At 50.1% G+C, this 15908-nt stretch overlaps 2 protein-coding genes across 3 annotated transcripts; both read left to right on the forward strand.

Moving 5' to 3' along the window:
* On the forward strand, positions 3904-5790 carry CALHM1 (calcium homeostasis modulator 1). Its single transcript, XM_021400710.1, has 2 exons — positions 3904-4452; positions 5289-5790. The coding sequence occupies exons 1-2, from the start codon at positions 3904-3906 to the stop codon at positions 5754-5756; spliced, it is 1017 nt and encodes a 338-aa protein (XP_021256385.1). The 3' UTR covers positions 5757-5790.
* On the forward strand, positions 10678-15857 carry CALHM2 (calcium homeostasis modulator 2). Of its 2 annotated transcripts, XR_002439993.1 has the most exons (3): positions 10678-11244; positions 11333-12845; positions 13598-15857. XR_002439993.1 is itself a non-coding variant. In XM_021400711.1 (2 exons), the coding sequence occupies exons 1-2, from the start codon at positions 10702-10704 to the stop codon at positions 11747-11749; spliced, it is 960 nt and encodes a 319-aa protein (XP_021256386.1). In that variant the 5' UTR covers positions 10678-10701; the 3' UTR covers positions 11750-13265. The 2 variants fall into 2 exon arrangements, 1 of the variants encoding a protein (XP_021256386.1); XM_021400711.1 differs by lacking the exon at positions 13598-15857 and having other exon boundaries at positions 11333-13265.

Genomic DNA, 15908 nt, shown 5'->3' on the forward strand with positions numbered 1-15908 from the left:
GAATTGTGCTTTTGTAATCTTGAAGCATTTGCAGCTGTGACAAAACCCATCTGGCATGAGGAATGGACTCTGCTGGTTGGTGTTCAGGAGGCTCTGTAAGCACCAGAACAATTCCATGGGCAGGACACATCTGGGTTTTAGGCTCTTCCCTGCTAGATTTTAGTATAAAACCAATCTACCCATAGGATCATCCTTACATCGCCTCTCTGGGCATGTCCATCCTTAGTTTCAGCACCATTTGAATGTAAGCTCTGAGCATCTAATGCCAGTTACCTTCTCATCTGCTTCTTTCCAGCCCCGACTGTAGATGTTTCGTCTCAGCCATGGTATGGGTTTGACTGATATTTCTGTCCAGTGTAGCTACTTGGGTGCATTAAACTTCTTACTGCAAACCCCACGCTGTGTTGCTCTCCCTTCTCTCATCTCCATTTATCATCTTTCCATCCCATCATGAGCTTTTCTTACTTTGATGAAAAAATCAGCTCTGCCAGATACTGAAAGGCCACAGAAACACCCCAGACACACACACACGGAGCTGTGTGTGTTTAGCGTCCGCTGGGACCAGCACAGAGCTCTTCCCATGCTCCTTAGCTCCAGGGAGCGATTCCTGTGCTCTCCCTCAAAATGAGCATTGCACTTTGAACTTCAGCTCTGGTTTACTATCACCAGAAATGACATTGCAAATCTCAGCCTGAGCTTCGCTGCAGACTCACCACTCCACACAAGTCAAATCAGCCCTGCTCAGACCAGAGGTCCACAGCTCTTCTTTGCATGCTGCTTTCCATGCTGTCAGGTTTTAAGGCATCTCAGGGTGGCCACAAAACACAAAATGCAAAAAAGGAGATGTGCGATAGCTTTGTTAGCTGTGTCAGGAGGAAGGAGGAGGATTTAAGGGCAGAGCCACAGATTTTTGCACATGTACAAAGGCTCGTGTGGAAGGGTCAGTCTGGTCACAGGGCAGCTCTGGTTGATAGGTATGGTCCTTGGCACGAAAGTTATATGTGCTCAGGCACTCAGTCTTTTTGTGACCTCTTGGCCTTTGACCCTTCAGTCCCTGACCTTTGACCCATTGACCTTTTGATCCTTTGGTCAGCACTCAAGACAGGATCCACCCTTTGATCTATACCTTTTACATCATGCTCAGGTGCCACAGTTTCTACACATCCTAATTACCATCATCTATCTTGCTTTTTGATACACACATATCATTCCCATAGACTATGAACAACCCACATAAAATGTTGATGATGTTCATTTAGTTCATAACTTTGGATTCCATCTGTCGTGGCAGTCCTTCAGTGCAGGTAGAATGAGCTTTTGACCTTTGACCTATTGATCTTTGAACTCTTGACCATTTAACCTAATTTTATATTCACTTTTGGCCTGGTTACCTTTGACCCATTGACCTTTGATCTACTGACCTAATAGCTTTTGGCATATTGGCCTATTGATCAGTCACCAACTGACCCAACAATCACTAAGTAACCCAGCCCAGCACTACACGCTGTATACAAGGGGAGGCTGCCCCAACACTAAACATAGGAGAATCACCTTTTTTGACCAGTTGGCTGTGCTGTTTTAGGCACCTCAAAATGCAGAGAAGAATATGTCTGGATTGGTCTTGTGGCCATTTAGCACCTGACTGTTAAATGTTGGATATGACTTTTTTTTTTTTTTAACTGAAACCAGTCTGAGGGAGAAATGTTCTCACTTAAGAGGGGCTTATTTTTAATTAGTTTAAACTGTCTGGGAGCCAGTTCAAGCTGAAGTTCAATAAATCAATCACCAACCAAAATAAATGTGCAGCTCGGAGCTTTCAGTGACCGAATTGCAGCGGAGCCATGTAAACTTATTTCAGCGGGGCATGATTTCCTCACTATTTCCCTGCATTTGATTTTCATACCTGGACACCTGCAAGTGCAAACTAGGCATTTATGCTCATGCAAAGTACCCACTGCTGGTGTTAGCAGCCACTGGTAGCACAGGATAGTTTTATTGTGTATGTGCTGTGACTGTTAGGCAGATGTGGAAATCTTGGAGCTTAAGCACACAGTAGTCTGTGTTCCAGATATGCTCCTGAGTAGTTTGGCTCAGTTAACACCTGACTTGCTGTTCCTCTCCTACATCTCTACTCCCATTTCACAAAGCAGCTTTGAAGCACCAGGTTGCTCCTTCAAGGTGGCCAAAAGATGGGGGAGTATTTGGATTCCAACTGGTCTTACAGTGGTGATGCCCAGAGGTCCCTTCCCACCAGCTGTTAGGAAACTGTGCTCTCGTATAGCAGCAGGAAGGAAGAGGGTCACCCCAGAGCTTCAGCAGCTCTTTGTCTCTCAGGGCTGTCCTCACACCCAGTGTGCAGATGTGTCTGAAGTCCTCGGGGCCCCTCACCCATCAGGAGCCCATGAAACAGTGGTGCTGACTGCAAGCACAGATTTCCCCATCCCATCATCAATGTTCCCAGTGATGTGGGAATCGTGACCACCTTCCTGACCCTCCTCTCTATATCCTGTATTGACTAGGGCACAGAGAGCCCTACCCAACTCCCTATCATGGTGACTGTCTTGGCATCCAGGTGCAGGACCCCAGGCTGGGACGGACTTGGGCATGCAGCACCTCTGCCAGGCCTGGTTTCCAAAGCACAAGCAGATAGGGTCGTGATGTTCCTGTACAGAAAATTTGTTGGAGTGAGCTGGAAGTTCACCAAAACAAGGCCCTCTCTCACAAAACAACGTGGAAAGAGTGACCAAGATATCAGCGTATATGAGCCCTGTTTTGAACCCCACTGACTTGCTATTGGCTTCCATGAGAACTGCTGGTGCTATACACTGAACAGTCTCAGGCCCCTCATTCATCTTTAATGAAAGGCAGAGTTTTCCTGGAGATCAAAAAATGTTCTCTGCATTTACAGAGCTGATTCATGGTAGCTTTAATGCAAACTGCCTTTCAGAAAGCCACGCACCAGGTGAGCAGAGAAGACAGCTGGTTTTCCTAGCTAGAGATACAATAATCCTCATCTATATTCATGCAGCCAAATCTCTTTCCGTTTGATGAGATCATGCAATTAACCTCTTTGCAGCAGGCAGAGCTAAGACTCACTGGGTGTTACAGTTGTGCTTTGCGATCACCTCTGTGGTGGTACCACTTTGACACCCCTGTCAGTAGCAGAGGTGGTGACAGGCTGGAGGGACTGAATGCCTTGCTGGTGGTCAGCACTGCAGCAACATGTTTAAGGCCACCTGGAGTCCAAATATTCCCCTGTCTTTTGGCCAGCTTGAAGGAGCAATATGGTGCTTCAAAGCTGCTTTGTGTAATGGGAGTCAAGATGTTAGAGGGCAACAACAAAACCCACTTCTTTTTGGTTTGTTCTGTAGAAGCTAAGCTTTGAGTGATGCAGATTTTGGGGGGGAAGCTCTGTAGCCCCATTTTCCATATGTGTCAGCAGAGAAGAGGTGGGGCATCCTGTCCAGCCTGGGAGGCACCCTGGTGCCCTGCTGCATTTGCAAGCAGGTTCACAGAGCCCAACCAGCAACTCCTCTTCTGCACAGATTTCTCTGGGCAGAGCATAGCCAAGGCCGCACCAGTGCCCACCAGCCAAGGGGACTGGTGACAGGGAGACTGCAGAAATGAGGATGTAGAGAAGAATGGAGCCAGATTTAGCAAACAAGAAACAACCCAGGTCCCAGGGACACAAGGAAGAGTGAGAGGATGCAAGCAGCAAAATAAACTGAAAAAAATTGTTGTGTTTCCTGCTTTAAATATTGAGGCTGTCAGAGCACCTAAGTGAACTGCTGAACTGTACAGAGACTTGCTGATGTCCATCTTTGCAGAGAGGGTCTGAAAGAATGAAGTAAACCAAAGACGCAGCTTGGACCGCAACAGGGGAGGAATTGTTTCAGCAGAAAAATGGACAAGTTTCGGATGGTCTTCCAGTTCCTCCAGTCCAACCAGGAGTCCTTCATGAGCGGCATCTGTGGGATCATGGCTCTGGCCAGCGCCCAGCTGTACTCAGCCTTTGATTTCAACTGCCCCTGCCTGCCACGCTACAACCTGGCCTACGGGCTGGGTGTCCTCCTGGTGCCTCCCCTCATCCTGTTCCTGCTGGGCTTTGTGCTGAACAACAACGTGTCCGTGCTGGCGGAGGAGTGGAGGCGGCCCAAGGGCCAGAGAGGGAAAGACGCGGCCGTCCTGCGCTACATGTTCTGCTCCATGGCACAGCGGGCCATGATCGCCCCGGCTGTCTGGGTGTCAGTGACGCTGCTGGACGGGAAGTGCATCACATGTGCTTTCTGCACCGCGCTGCCCGTGGAGGCCTTGGGCAATGCCAGTCACCATGGCCTCTCCCAGGGAGAGGTGAAGCGGGTCCTTGCCCGCATCCCCTGCAAGGAGATCTACGATGGGCAGGAGCTCATCGCCAATGAAGTGGCCATCAGGTACCTGCGCTGCATCTCACAGGTAAGAAGCATCACAGCTGTGCCCTTTCTGATGGCTTAGGGTTAGGCACTGACAGCCTTTGTTCTTTCTTAAAAGGAGGCTCTTCACTGAAATAAAGCTGCAGGAGAAGGGATGGGCAGTTTTGCAGGGGGACAATCTGTACCCCTCCCAGCTGCCTCTCTGACTCCTCTCCACCAAGCCTGGTCCAGGTGTTGGCTCCCTGACCACTGGCACCCCTCTGCCGCATCCCAACAGTGGCAGGTTTCACCTTGACAGCGTTCCCATGAACAGCAGGAGGTGATAATGGGGCAGGGCTCTGGAGCAAGGACCTGTGTGTCCTGACCACTGATCCCACTTGGGCCATGCTGAGCAGCTCAGGATGATGACACATAGCTGAGCTGTACACCAAGAATCATTTATGGCAAGTTCAGAAGGAGTAGATGTGGTATATGAGGGCTGCCACCCCCTCACATAACCCACTGGTAACCTGTGGCTGCTCTAGGTGCTAGCTATAGCTCGTGCAAGCAATGGGCTGACAAACACCTATGCTAGTTGCCTCTGCTGCTTACAAGGAAACAGCCGGCATGTGTTTATTAGTCACACCAGGTAACCACAGATGAAGAAGTGCCTTGTCATGTGTTTAATTCTTCTCAAGTTTTCTGCTTCTGGCCACAGCTGGAGTCAGGATGGTCCAATATTCTCCCATCACTCATATTGTCCTGTTTTAAAGCTGTTCTCCCTGAGTTCCTAAGGACAGATAGGAATCATCCCTATTTTCAGAAGAAAAATGGAACTTGGGAAAAGGGGTTATTATGGTCTCCCCATGACGGTCCAGTGTTCCCCACTCACCCTTGCAGGCCCTGGGCTGGTGCTTCATGCTGCTGATGACCACACTGGCTTTCTTGGTCAGATCCCTCCGGCCCTGCTTCACCCAAGCTGTCTTCCTGAAGAGCAGGTACTGGTCCCACTACATCGACATCGAGCGCAAGCTGTTTGACGAGACCTGTGCGGAGCACGCCAGGAGCTTTGCCAAGGTCTGCATCCAGCAGTTCTTCCAGGGCATGAGCACAGGCCTGGTGGCTACTCACTGCCACCTGCCCAGAAAAGCCCCCACAGACACTGGGGAAGCTTCAGAGAAACTCTTGGGCATCACTGACTGGGGCACTATGAACACGGCCCTGAAGAGCTGGCACAAGTGCAAGCCCCCACTGCACCTCCGCCCAGCTGCACCCCACAGCAGCAATGGCTGGGACAGGGAATGGCAGACCCTCACACAGCCCCCTGCACCCCGCCGGGAAGTCGCGGCCTACTACAGCGGGGTGTGAGCAAAAGCAGAGCTGCGCTTTTGGGAGAAGGACTGTGGGGTGACGAGCACCCAAAGGGCGGTGCTCACACCCAGGCAATCCCATCTGCTCCCCATATGCAGCCCTACATCCTGCGTAATGCAGGCAGTGAGCTCGGGGTTGAGCAAGGCAGCTGGCCAAGGCCTTGATGTGGTAGATGAGCCCTGGGGATGCTGGGGCATGTTGTGCATCCCACGGCACCGTGCCACAGGTTTGGGTGGAAGAGGTTGCTGAGGCAGATATGCAAAACTTCCTTTCATCACATGCACTTCATGGCCTGTGACAGAGCTGGAGCAGGGAGAGCTCCCTGCAATGCCGAGCAGCAGTGTGCATTTGGGCAGTACTGCAGTGTCCCCAGTAAAGAATCAAGCTGGGTTGCCCATCTCCCCATCAGCCCCTCCCCCACACTGACTTCCCCACACACACACAGTTTCCAGGCTGTGAGAAGATGTAAAATAAAGGTGATGCAAAAAATAAATCAGTGAAGGGGTATACCACGTTGTGATGGGAGCGGTGTGATTGGTGTCACGGGTACGGCTCAAGGGGAAGCTCCTGGAAGGGGGTGCCTGGACCAGGAGAGGTGGGGGCCAGGCTGACCTTCCTGCCAAAAATTTTCTGCAGGACACTCCATTCTTGCAGCTTCACCTGGACTCCTCCTCAGCATGAAGACGGACGTTATACAGCAGCCCAGGTGTTTGTTTAAGGAGCCAGCTCCAAATAAATAATTCAGGCTTACCATTCAGGCTCAGTGCATAAGAGTCATAAAGGCTGTTTAAAAAACTGTCAGGGTTTCTTTATTTCAGCGCAGGGAGGAGGAGCTGGGGCAGCATATGGGACTGGCACTGGGCTGGCTGCAGCCTGCAGAGGAACAGCTGGGTCAGCCACATGGCTGCGGGGTGCAGCACCAACCTTGTTCAGCAGCGGGCAGGCACTGATTTCCATACAGCCCAGAGATCACGGAACCCAGGACCTCAAGGCAGCAATGGAAATCTATCCATTCCCTCCTGGCTCTCATTGCATTAGCAACATGCAGGAGAAAAAAAGCTTTTAGAAACACAAATTTTGCCCCTGCCACATCCCTTTCTAAATGCTCATCCCCTTGAAATTTCTCCTACCGTGTTCTTTTTTAAACCAACCCATTATGGCTCACCGGTAACTGAGGTGACTGTTGTGAACATAAACCTTAATTAGCAGTGTCTAACTCCACAGAGGCTGTGGGGAGAGAAGAACAAAGGACAAAATGACAATGGAATTCTTCGGGCTGCTCTGCAGCATGAACCAGCCCATGGTCAAAGGCTGAATGTGGCTGACTCCCAGGAGAAAGGAGCATGACACAGATTTATCATTAATCTTCACACCCCAAACTGTAATTAAGGCACCTGCCCAGAAATTAATAGGCACAAAACCTGATTTACAAGCAAAGAAGATTAAAAGATAAAGGCAGTTCCACTCCCATTATTTGCAGCTCAGCACTGTTTATGGCTCACCCAGAAAGCTGTACCCCAAGTCCCACCACAGCTGTGATCAGCTCCATCAACATACCAAGGAGTCTACGTGCATTTGCAAAGAAAAGCTTTTGGAGTTTCAGTTTAGATTTTGGGATCAAAGCTCTGCCCCACGCAGCAATTTTTGCAGAGTCCCTGCAGAGCAGGCGGGGTGCTCTCTCTGTGCCGGCACTTTGTCCCAGAAGCTTTTCTGGACTCGGGGGATGTACCTCATCACTGCTGAGAGCAGACTCCTCACTGGGGATGCGGTGTGGCTCCCGCGGTCTCAGCCACGCTGCAGTCCTGGCACAGAGCATGTTTGGTAGTGGGGCTCTTAGTGGAGTTGGGGACTGCCGTGGGGTGCAGCGCACCCCAGCACCACAGAGCTGCAAAAAGCAGGACCAGCACACAGGGAAGGGGTATGACTGGAGCCAAAACCATGTCTGGGGGTGAGGAAGACTCAGGACAAAGATTTCAGCTGGACCACAGACACTCGCTTAGTGCAGGTTTGCTCTGGGCAGAGGAGAACGTGGGTGTTACTTGAAGATTTGCCTGTGCTGAAGACATCATCACAAAAGCACTGAGCTTAACCCTGGGGACATGGTGACAAAGAGGCTGCGGAAGAGGGACGGACCATCTGGCCTCCATGACAGGCTGGAACTGGGGCCAAGGGACAGGCAGCAGAGAAGAGAAAGTGAGGCATCAATCTAAAGAGGAAGTGGAAAGCAAAAAGGCAGAGACAGACAGGAATGTGCTGCAGTCCCCAGCTCATGGGCTGCACCCAGCCACATGCACACAGCTAGCCCCACACAAACCACAGTGCTGCGTCGCAGCCATCGCACCCTGCTGCTCCATCCATGACAGTGGGTCCATCCCAGAGACAGGAAGCAAAACCTGACAGCGCTCGTGGTGCCGGGTTCCTGCTCCTCCCGAAAACCCAGCCAGACTAGCATCTTCCCCTCTGGCTCAGCCAGCTCTCAGGCACGAAAGCAGCAGTTCCTCCCTTCACCTGGGACCAAGGAAGGGCTTCTCCCACACTGCCCTGGCCTGCTCGGCTCGGCTCCCTTCCTCATTCCCATGGGTTCCAGCCTCGGTCCTACCAGCATCCCCTGGGGAGCATGGGGGTCACATCCGGACGAGATTGGGGGCTCCAGGATTTTCCTATCACATTCTATCAAGGCATCCATTGCGCCCATCCTGCAGGCAAACCCCGTTCTCTCCACGGCCAGCCTCTGCACAGCTGCATCGCGGATCTGAAACATACCAACGTGCTTTTTCCACTGACTCATTCTCGGCTTTTCCTTCCTTTCTTCTTATTTTTTTTTATTTAAAGGCACAACCTCAGCCTTGCACCCAGCAGAAGCCACGCGCCTGCTCATTGCCCCACCCAGGCATAGGCCCCAAGAACAGCCTCCTCCCTCCCTCCTCCCAAAAGCTGACAGCCCAGGGCACACTGCAAAGTAAGCTGCCGAACTTGAGCACTGCTTTACCCACTTTTGCTTTGCCCACCCGCCTGGCCTCAGCCAGACCCTCCCTGCTGCTCATCCTCCTCGCTGCTGGGAGAGCTCCACTCCTGGAGGCCAAGCAAAACCCACAAGAGAAAGCTCCAGAAGGATTTCAACAGCTTTCCAAGTAAGTGATGGCATTTTTTACTTGCTTTCAGAGGTGTTTCAGGGAAACTAACACTGCCTGCTAAAAAATCCTTTGCTGAAGACATCTTTTCCCCTCCCATCTCTCCCACCCGTCTCTCCCATCATAAACCAGCAGCAGAGTGGGGGTAACCCCTCTGCCAACACAGCACACTCCTTGCCAACTCCTCTTCTTTTTGCTTTGCCTGGTGCCAGGCTCTGGAGGAGAGGTTGCAAAGCCTTACTTATCAGCTTGCTCTAATAACAGGGATTTTAATGCCACACACCAGGGCAAGTTTGCAGGGTTAGTGCTCATGCTTGCATTACAAAGCGAGGCAGCCAGAGCTGCAGGCCAGAGCTGCTGTCACATGGCTGTGGGCTTTGGCTTTAAGGAGGGAGTTTTGTATATGGAAACCTGGGAAGATGTAGGAAGGTATTAAAGGCACTGGGTGCTTCTGTTAGAACAGGGTGAATTAAGGTGCCTTTCTCTCACCTGCACAAATGCCTCCTCCATAGCCTTTTCCTTGCAGTTGGGGCTGGCACAGGGACATCTCATGCTGTGCATGCTGGATTTTGGGACAGCAGTGCTCCGGGGTCAGGTCTCCCCCAGAACCTCTGTACAACAACGTGCACAGGTACTGCCAGTGCTGCACCTGAACAAACCACCAGGGACTGTTAGTCAGCTGCCTGGGTCCTTCCTGCCTCCAGCAAACCCCGAGGCCTGCAGGCTTTGTTACACTTGAAGCTTCCTGAAATTAAACCACACAGGGGTGCAGGGCAAATGCAACGGAAACGAAGAAATTAGCTAAGCAGCACTCACAAAGGGGACAGCAAGGCAACTGTACGAGAGAATCATCCTACCACATCCCAACCTGGCAAGAACTCCTGTGTAATTTCAGGCCCAGCTCTATTGGCATTTGGTGTTTGTATATTGGATGATGATAAGCTTTGCTTTCCCAGAAAATAACACCTCTTGCTGGCACCAGCAGCCCCTCGCCCAGTTGCAGAGATTCTTGATGGGAAAACGGGACTGCATTAGCATGGGGCCAGCTGCCAGTATGGGCAGTACGAGAGAAGGCACACGCAGGGCAGCAGGACACCATCATTTGTGGTGCTAGCTGCTGCTTTCCCACTCACCCTTCTCTTGCCTGGTCCTCCCACAAAGCATCTTCCTGCATCCAAACCTGCCAGGCAAACTTGCAGTACCAATGAGACTCATTTCCTGCTGTCTCCCTGACATACTTCAGGCTTTTACTAAATATTAACTCATCAGGTCTAAGGAGGGAGGGCTAGAGCATGAGTCAGTGGCAGGGCTGGGGACGCATCCATGCCCCAATGCTCCAGTCCAGTTTCCCCTGTAACACAGCGTCCTCCTTCATTACAGGCCTGGGATATCAATAAGTGTCCAGCGGCAACACCAGTGATAATCACTTCTGTGGGATGTGACTAAAGCCAAAGGAAAGACTATGAACATGCAAATGACAAGAGTAGAAATGATCGTCTGTTCAGTAATCTTTGCTACAGAAATGCTCTTGGAGAGTTTAGTGGAAAACTGAAGAGACTGAGGTTTCCCTCATTGCTTAGGCTGAATCCCTCCTCAATCCATTCTGAAGTATCCCTGGTAGCAGCAGCCAGCTCCAGAGGCTGGGACACCAACCCTAAGTGACTGTAGTGAAGGTATCGTGCTCCCTTGCATTTCAGCCACCCCAAGGCCATTTCAGTCCCTGTCGTCGTGCCCCTTGGTGCTGGGACGTGGGTCAGCACAGCCTCCCACTGCAGTAGGCACCTCCTCTTGTCCCCCATCTCCAGGAGAAGATGGCTGCCCTTATCGCTGAAAACTTCCGCTTCCTCTCCTTGTTCTTCAAGAGCAAAGATGTGATGATCTTTAATGGCCTGGTGGCCCTGGGTACAGTGTGCAGTGAAGAGCTCTTCTCAGTTGTTGCCTTCCACTGCCCCTGCTCCCCAGCCCGCAACTACATCTACGGGCTGGCTGCCATCGGTGTCCCAGCCCTGGCACTCTTCCTCATCGGCGTCATCTTGAACAACCACACCTGGAACGTAGTGGCTGAGTGCCACAAGCGTGGCACCAAGAACTTCTCCTCTGCCGCCACCTTCCTCCTCTTTGGTTCCATCATGGGCCGGGCGGCCGTGGCACCTATCACCTGGTCAGTCATCTCCTTGCTGCGTGGGGAGGCTTACATCTGTGCCCTCAGCGAGTTTGTCAGGCCGTCCTCCCTGGACAAGTTCCCATCTGAGTTCGGAGCTGAGGTGCTGGCGAGATTCCCCTGCAAAGATGTGCCGGCAAACCTCACCAAGTTCAGGGACGAGGTGACACGGAGGCTGAGATATGAGTCCCAGGTAGGCATGTTGGGGAGAGCGCCGCACGGAGTGGGTAAGACCATCTTTACATGTCCTGATGCAACCTCTCACTCTCTCTTTCTCTCAGCTCTTTGGCTGGCTGCTCATCGGGATCGTTGCTGTCCTGGTCTTCCTCACCAAGTGCCTGAAGCACTGCTGCTCACCACTGAGCTACCGGCAGGAGGCCTACTGGGCCCAGTACCGCTGCAATGAGGACAAGCTTTTCCGCCGCACCGCTGAAGTCCACTCCAGGATCCTAGCAGCAAATAATGTGAAGCAGTTCTTTGGATTTGTGGCGCTTGACAAGGAGGAGAAGGAGCTGGTGCAGGAGTTCCCAGTGGAGGGTGTCCAGCCCAGCCCCCAGTGGAATGCCATTACGGGTGTCTACATCTACCGGGAGAACAAGGGCTTCCCCCTCTACAGCCGGCTCCACAAATGGGCAAAAGGGGTGGAAGGGAACGGGCCAACCCCAGAGGGCCATGAAATGCTCTTCTTGGCTTCCTAAGACAGATAAGCACTGGGAACAGTTCCCCAGACTGCCTTGCAGACCTATCAGTATTGGTGTGTAGCTCATGGATTTGCTGAGAATATTCCTGCCAGCAGGATTACTACTCCCAGCAGGTAAAAAGGAATCAGCAGCCTCAAGGTAGAGGCTGATAAGCAACGCACTGAGCTGGAGAACCCCTCCCTTGGAGACAACCATCTTGCTGGTGCTCCCAGAGGGTAAGGGGAGCAGAGCAGATGCACACCTTACCTCCAGGCTGCTGGTGAGCCCTGCTGTCCTAAGCACCAGCAAAATCCTCAGGGAGCAAGAGCTGGGAACATTTCTAACTCTGACTCCTGCAGTCCCACCTGTCTTCCCTGTGGCAGGGTTAGTCCCAGCCATCCTACGCACCCACCTTTTTTATCGACACCAGCATTTTCTTATGCAGTTCTGCAGTGCCTGTTACATGGACAGGTCCGGAGCACTTTACAGACTTCACAGGGAAAGAGGGAAGCAGTGAGTATGTTCCTGTAGCAGCAAAGGTCAGTAATACAGCAGCAGGCCAAATAACTGAGAGACTAAGGCAGGAGGAATCACCAATATTGTAGGTATTCAGAAAGACAGTCTGTAATTACCAAGTTGAAATTTGGGTAGGACACTAAACTCCCTTTGTTCTTACTGAAGCGTCTGGCAACCTCTAATGAGCCCAAATGGTCGCAGCCATGAGAATATAACCCTGGAAGGTGACACCATCCGCAGAATAGCTTTCAGGCAAGCTAGCTTGGTGGAGGCTCAAAGGGAGCACAGCACCCACAGTGAACCACAGCACCATGTGCAGCTCATCACATTGCTCATCCACCATTGGGTGAGAATCCTGCTTGTTTGGGTTGACAAGCTGGAGCAAAACCCCAGCCAGAATTATATACATATCATTATGTTATATATACACACACACACAATATATATATATATAATTATACTTTTCTGTACTAATGGAGCATCTTTCCAGGGAAAGAGGGCGAGAAACTTGCCAGCCAAAAGACCACGTTACATGCACTCACCTGCTCTATTACTACTGCAGCCCTGCAGTGACAAGAGACTGTGGGAATGGGATGAGGTGAGCAGCCCTTTCTCTACTCCTCTACCACGTAACTTTCTTAAATTCTTTCCACTGCTTTAAACTGGCCCTGCAGCAAGCTGTCCGTTTTAGGGACTCAGCTGTACTGAGAGAGCAAGGCCAGAGAGGCATTATACTACTGCAATTGCTGACACTGTGCTGACCATGGCTTCAAGGCTGTTCTGGCACTGTGCCTCTTTCTGCCTGAGAGTCAAACCTATACACCTAACACTTTAGAGGAAGCAAGACAACGGAGTTTGGTTTTCCTACTTATACAGTTCCTCTATGAACACAACTTCCACTTCCACTGTGCCTTTTACAAAAAAAGCCCTGAACTGTTACAAATAAATAGCTCACTGAACTCAGAGAGGCTTAAACACAAGGAGATTTGAAATAAACTATTAAATGAGTTCTTTTTCATTCCCTTTGGAGGTTTTTTTAAGGGGGTGACAGAAGGCATGTTTTAATATTCCCTTTGAAGCCAAGGACTGGGAACTTCTGTTTTCTTGCTACTATTTACATTCTCTTCTGTTCAGATAACACCAAGATACTACGTTTTAAAATATCATCATGTATGATAAATTAGTGGATGAGGTGTCCCAGGACCCATGCTCAGCTCCTCCTTAATTTGCCTTGCATTTGTGGGAAGGCCCAGGTACCAGTTGACCCAATCTTCAGGAATGATCATATGCAAGTTAAAAAAAATTGCATTCACTTGAGATAAGAGAGTTAATTTGCATTTCTCCTCATAGGCCCTCAGGGTGAACACACATACGCACTTGCCACCCCCGCATGCAAGTCAGCAGATGCAAGGTAACGTGCTGAAACAGTAGCATGAGCATATTCCTCTTACTTCCCTTCATGACAGTCCTCATTCCTTTGAACCACCTCCACTTTCTTCTCCTGCTCTCCCCTCCTTTTGAAGGAGAGGGGCAAGATAAAATGCTTGCAAAAGGATTTGTTTATCGTAAGAATACAGCATGTGTACAACCCAGCCTTTGCTTTGTTAGGTTCTCTCTTCTCCATTAACTCCAGCTGCTTTCCATGTGTTGGAACGGGCCAGAGACTTGTGAAGCTTGTCCATTTTCCCACCATCTTCCTGGAGAGGCAGCTGACGGCAAGGAACAGAGCAAGGCACTGCTGTTAAAAATACTGCACTGAAGTCATTCTCTACTATGTAGCAAATTCCAAACAATGCAATTGTAAGGACTTTTTTTTTCTTTTTTTTTCCTCCCTTCTTCCACAGCCCTGAGCATGATCCCTAATAACACAGCTGTGGGCTTCTGGCCCTCGCAGCCCATCAGCACCCTTGTGAATCACAGAATCATTTTGAAGAGTTGGATGTGGCCTTTAATTGCCACCTAGTCCAACCCCCCTGCAATGAATAGGGACATCTATAACCCTGCCAAGGCAGTCGCTCATCCTTTCCCACTGAAGGTGAGGTGAAGTCAGCACAAGGAAGAAAGTAGCAAAGGAGGAAAGGAGTCAGAGTGAGAGCTACCAATGTGTGGGAAATGCTGGGAGCAAGAGACAAGGAAAAGTGTGTGTGTGTGGGGGGGGAAGAAGCAGACTTGATTAATTTCTGTAAAAATACTCAAAGTAGGACATTTGCCACATAGCTTTTTAACTCAGTGCAAACAAGCAAAACACCAAAAGGGAAGCCGAGGCGTTTGTCTTCCTGGCGTGCTGGATCACGCAGGCTGAGCTCACGCGTTCTATGCTCCTCCTGCAGATGCTGAAAGCAATGCCGTCACAGAGCAGCCTACAGGCTGTCAGTTAGGGCATGCTTCCTAGCAGCAAGCCAGGCTTTAACCAGGCTCCAGTACACAGAATTACACGCAGCTCTTTCATTTTCCCTGCTGAGTACTGTAGAGACTACAATAGCCCCTGTAATCATAAAGAAATAATACCTCACAGGGATCTTGGTTTCAGTTCAGACACTTATTTACATATTGTATTATGTAACTAATTCATTCAGGGAAAAAAAATAAAAGGAAAGCCACCATCACTGCGGTTGTGCTGTTTAAAAAAGGAAAAGCAGCAGCTGCTACTGGATGTTGCAAGGAGCCTCCTTCTCTAGAAGAGCATTAAGCATGAATATATGTACAGCACCCTGCTGCCCCTGAGGATAAGCAGTAAAATAATTTGTTTTTAGATCCCATTGGATTTGGGAATTAACTGTATGCTTAATCACTCAGCCTTGCCAACAGTGGGCATTCAGAGAGGCAAAAGGGTTAAGTCCTACAGAACTCTGGTTTCAAGTTCAGAGCACATACAATGAGTAAGTTTATTCAAGTTTAGTGTTTCAAATTTGGGCATCCACTAGTGCTAGTGTCTGCACTGGATAACCACCTCTTTGCATCCCCTGCTTTTTCCCTCACTGTCAGTTCTCTGTCTATAAAAACCATCACAACATCCAAATCTTACTGGAGAGATACAAGACCAAGGACAAGACACCAACACCAGCGATGGCATATCAAAGATAGTTGGCATTTTCTATGCAGAAGGTTAGCTGGGGATTATTTTTTTTCCAGCACAGAAAAAACACGGTCTTCGACTTCAAACATTTCTCTTAAAAGATGCCAACTACAGACTTTTTCTGTCATCAGTCACCAGCGATCCTTTATGAGATGGCAGTAATCATGGGATCCAGTGTCACTGGACAATGTATGCTCTAAAAGTACATGCCTCTTCAGCTAAAAAGGCCAAGAATATTCTGGGGGTACATTAGGAAAGACAATATCTGAAGGCCAAAGAAGGTAATTCTTCCCCTCTGCTCTGCAGAGGTGAGTCATCTGGGGTGATGTGTCCAGTGCTGGGTTCCCCTGTACAGAGATACTGTCACTGGACTTACCGCAGTGAATACTGCAAATGAACAGGAAGATGACAACAGGACTGGAGCATCCATCAGACAAAGAGAGGCCGAGATAGCTGGAGCTGTTCAGTCTGAAGAAGAAAAGGCTCAAGCCAGATCATATCCATGTGTATAAATAATTGTCGGGGGGGGGGGGTATAAAAAAAAAAAAAAAGGTAGAACCAGACTCTTCTTAGTGGTGCCCTGGG

The sequence above is a fragment of the Numida meleagris genome, chromosome 5 (genome assembly GCF_002078875.1).
Source record: "Numida meleagris isolate 19003 breed g44 Domestic line chromosome 5, NumMel1.0, whole genome shotgun sequence".
NCBI lineage: Eukaryota > Metazoa > Chordata > Aves > Galliformes > Numididae > Numida > Numida meleagris.

What these genes read in the sequence shown, in the direction of transcription:
- CALHM1 (XM_021400710.1), top strand. Translation starts at nt 3,904, where the DNA reads ATGGACAAGTTTCGGATGGTCTTCCAGTTCCTCCAGTCCAACCAGGAG. An exon ending in ACCTGCGCTGCATCTCACAG is followed by an intron (nt 4,453 to 5,288) that starts GTAAGAAGCATC and finishes TCACCCTTGCAG; the next exon opens with GCCCTGGGCTGGTGCTTCAT.
- CALHM2 (XM_021400711.1), top strand. Translation starts at nt 10,702, where the DNA reads ATGGCTGCCCTTATCGCTGAAAACTTCCGCTTCCTCTCCTTGTTCTTC. An exon ending in GGCTGAGATATGAGTCCCAG is followed by an intron (nt 11,245 to 11,332) that starts GTAGGCATGTTG and finishes TCTTTCTCTCAG; the next exon opens with CTCTTTGGCTGGCTGCTCAT.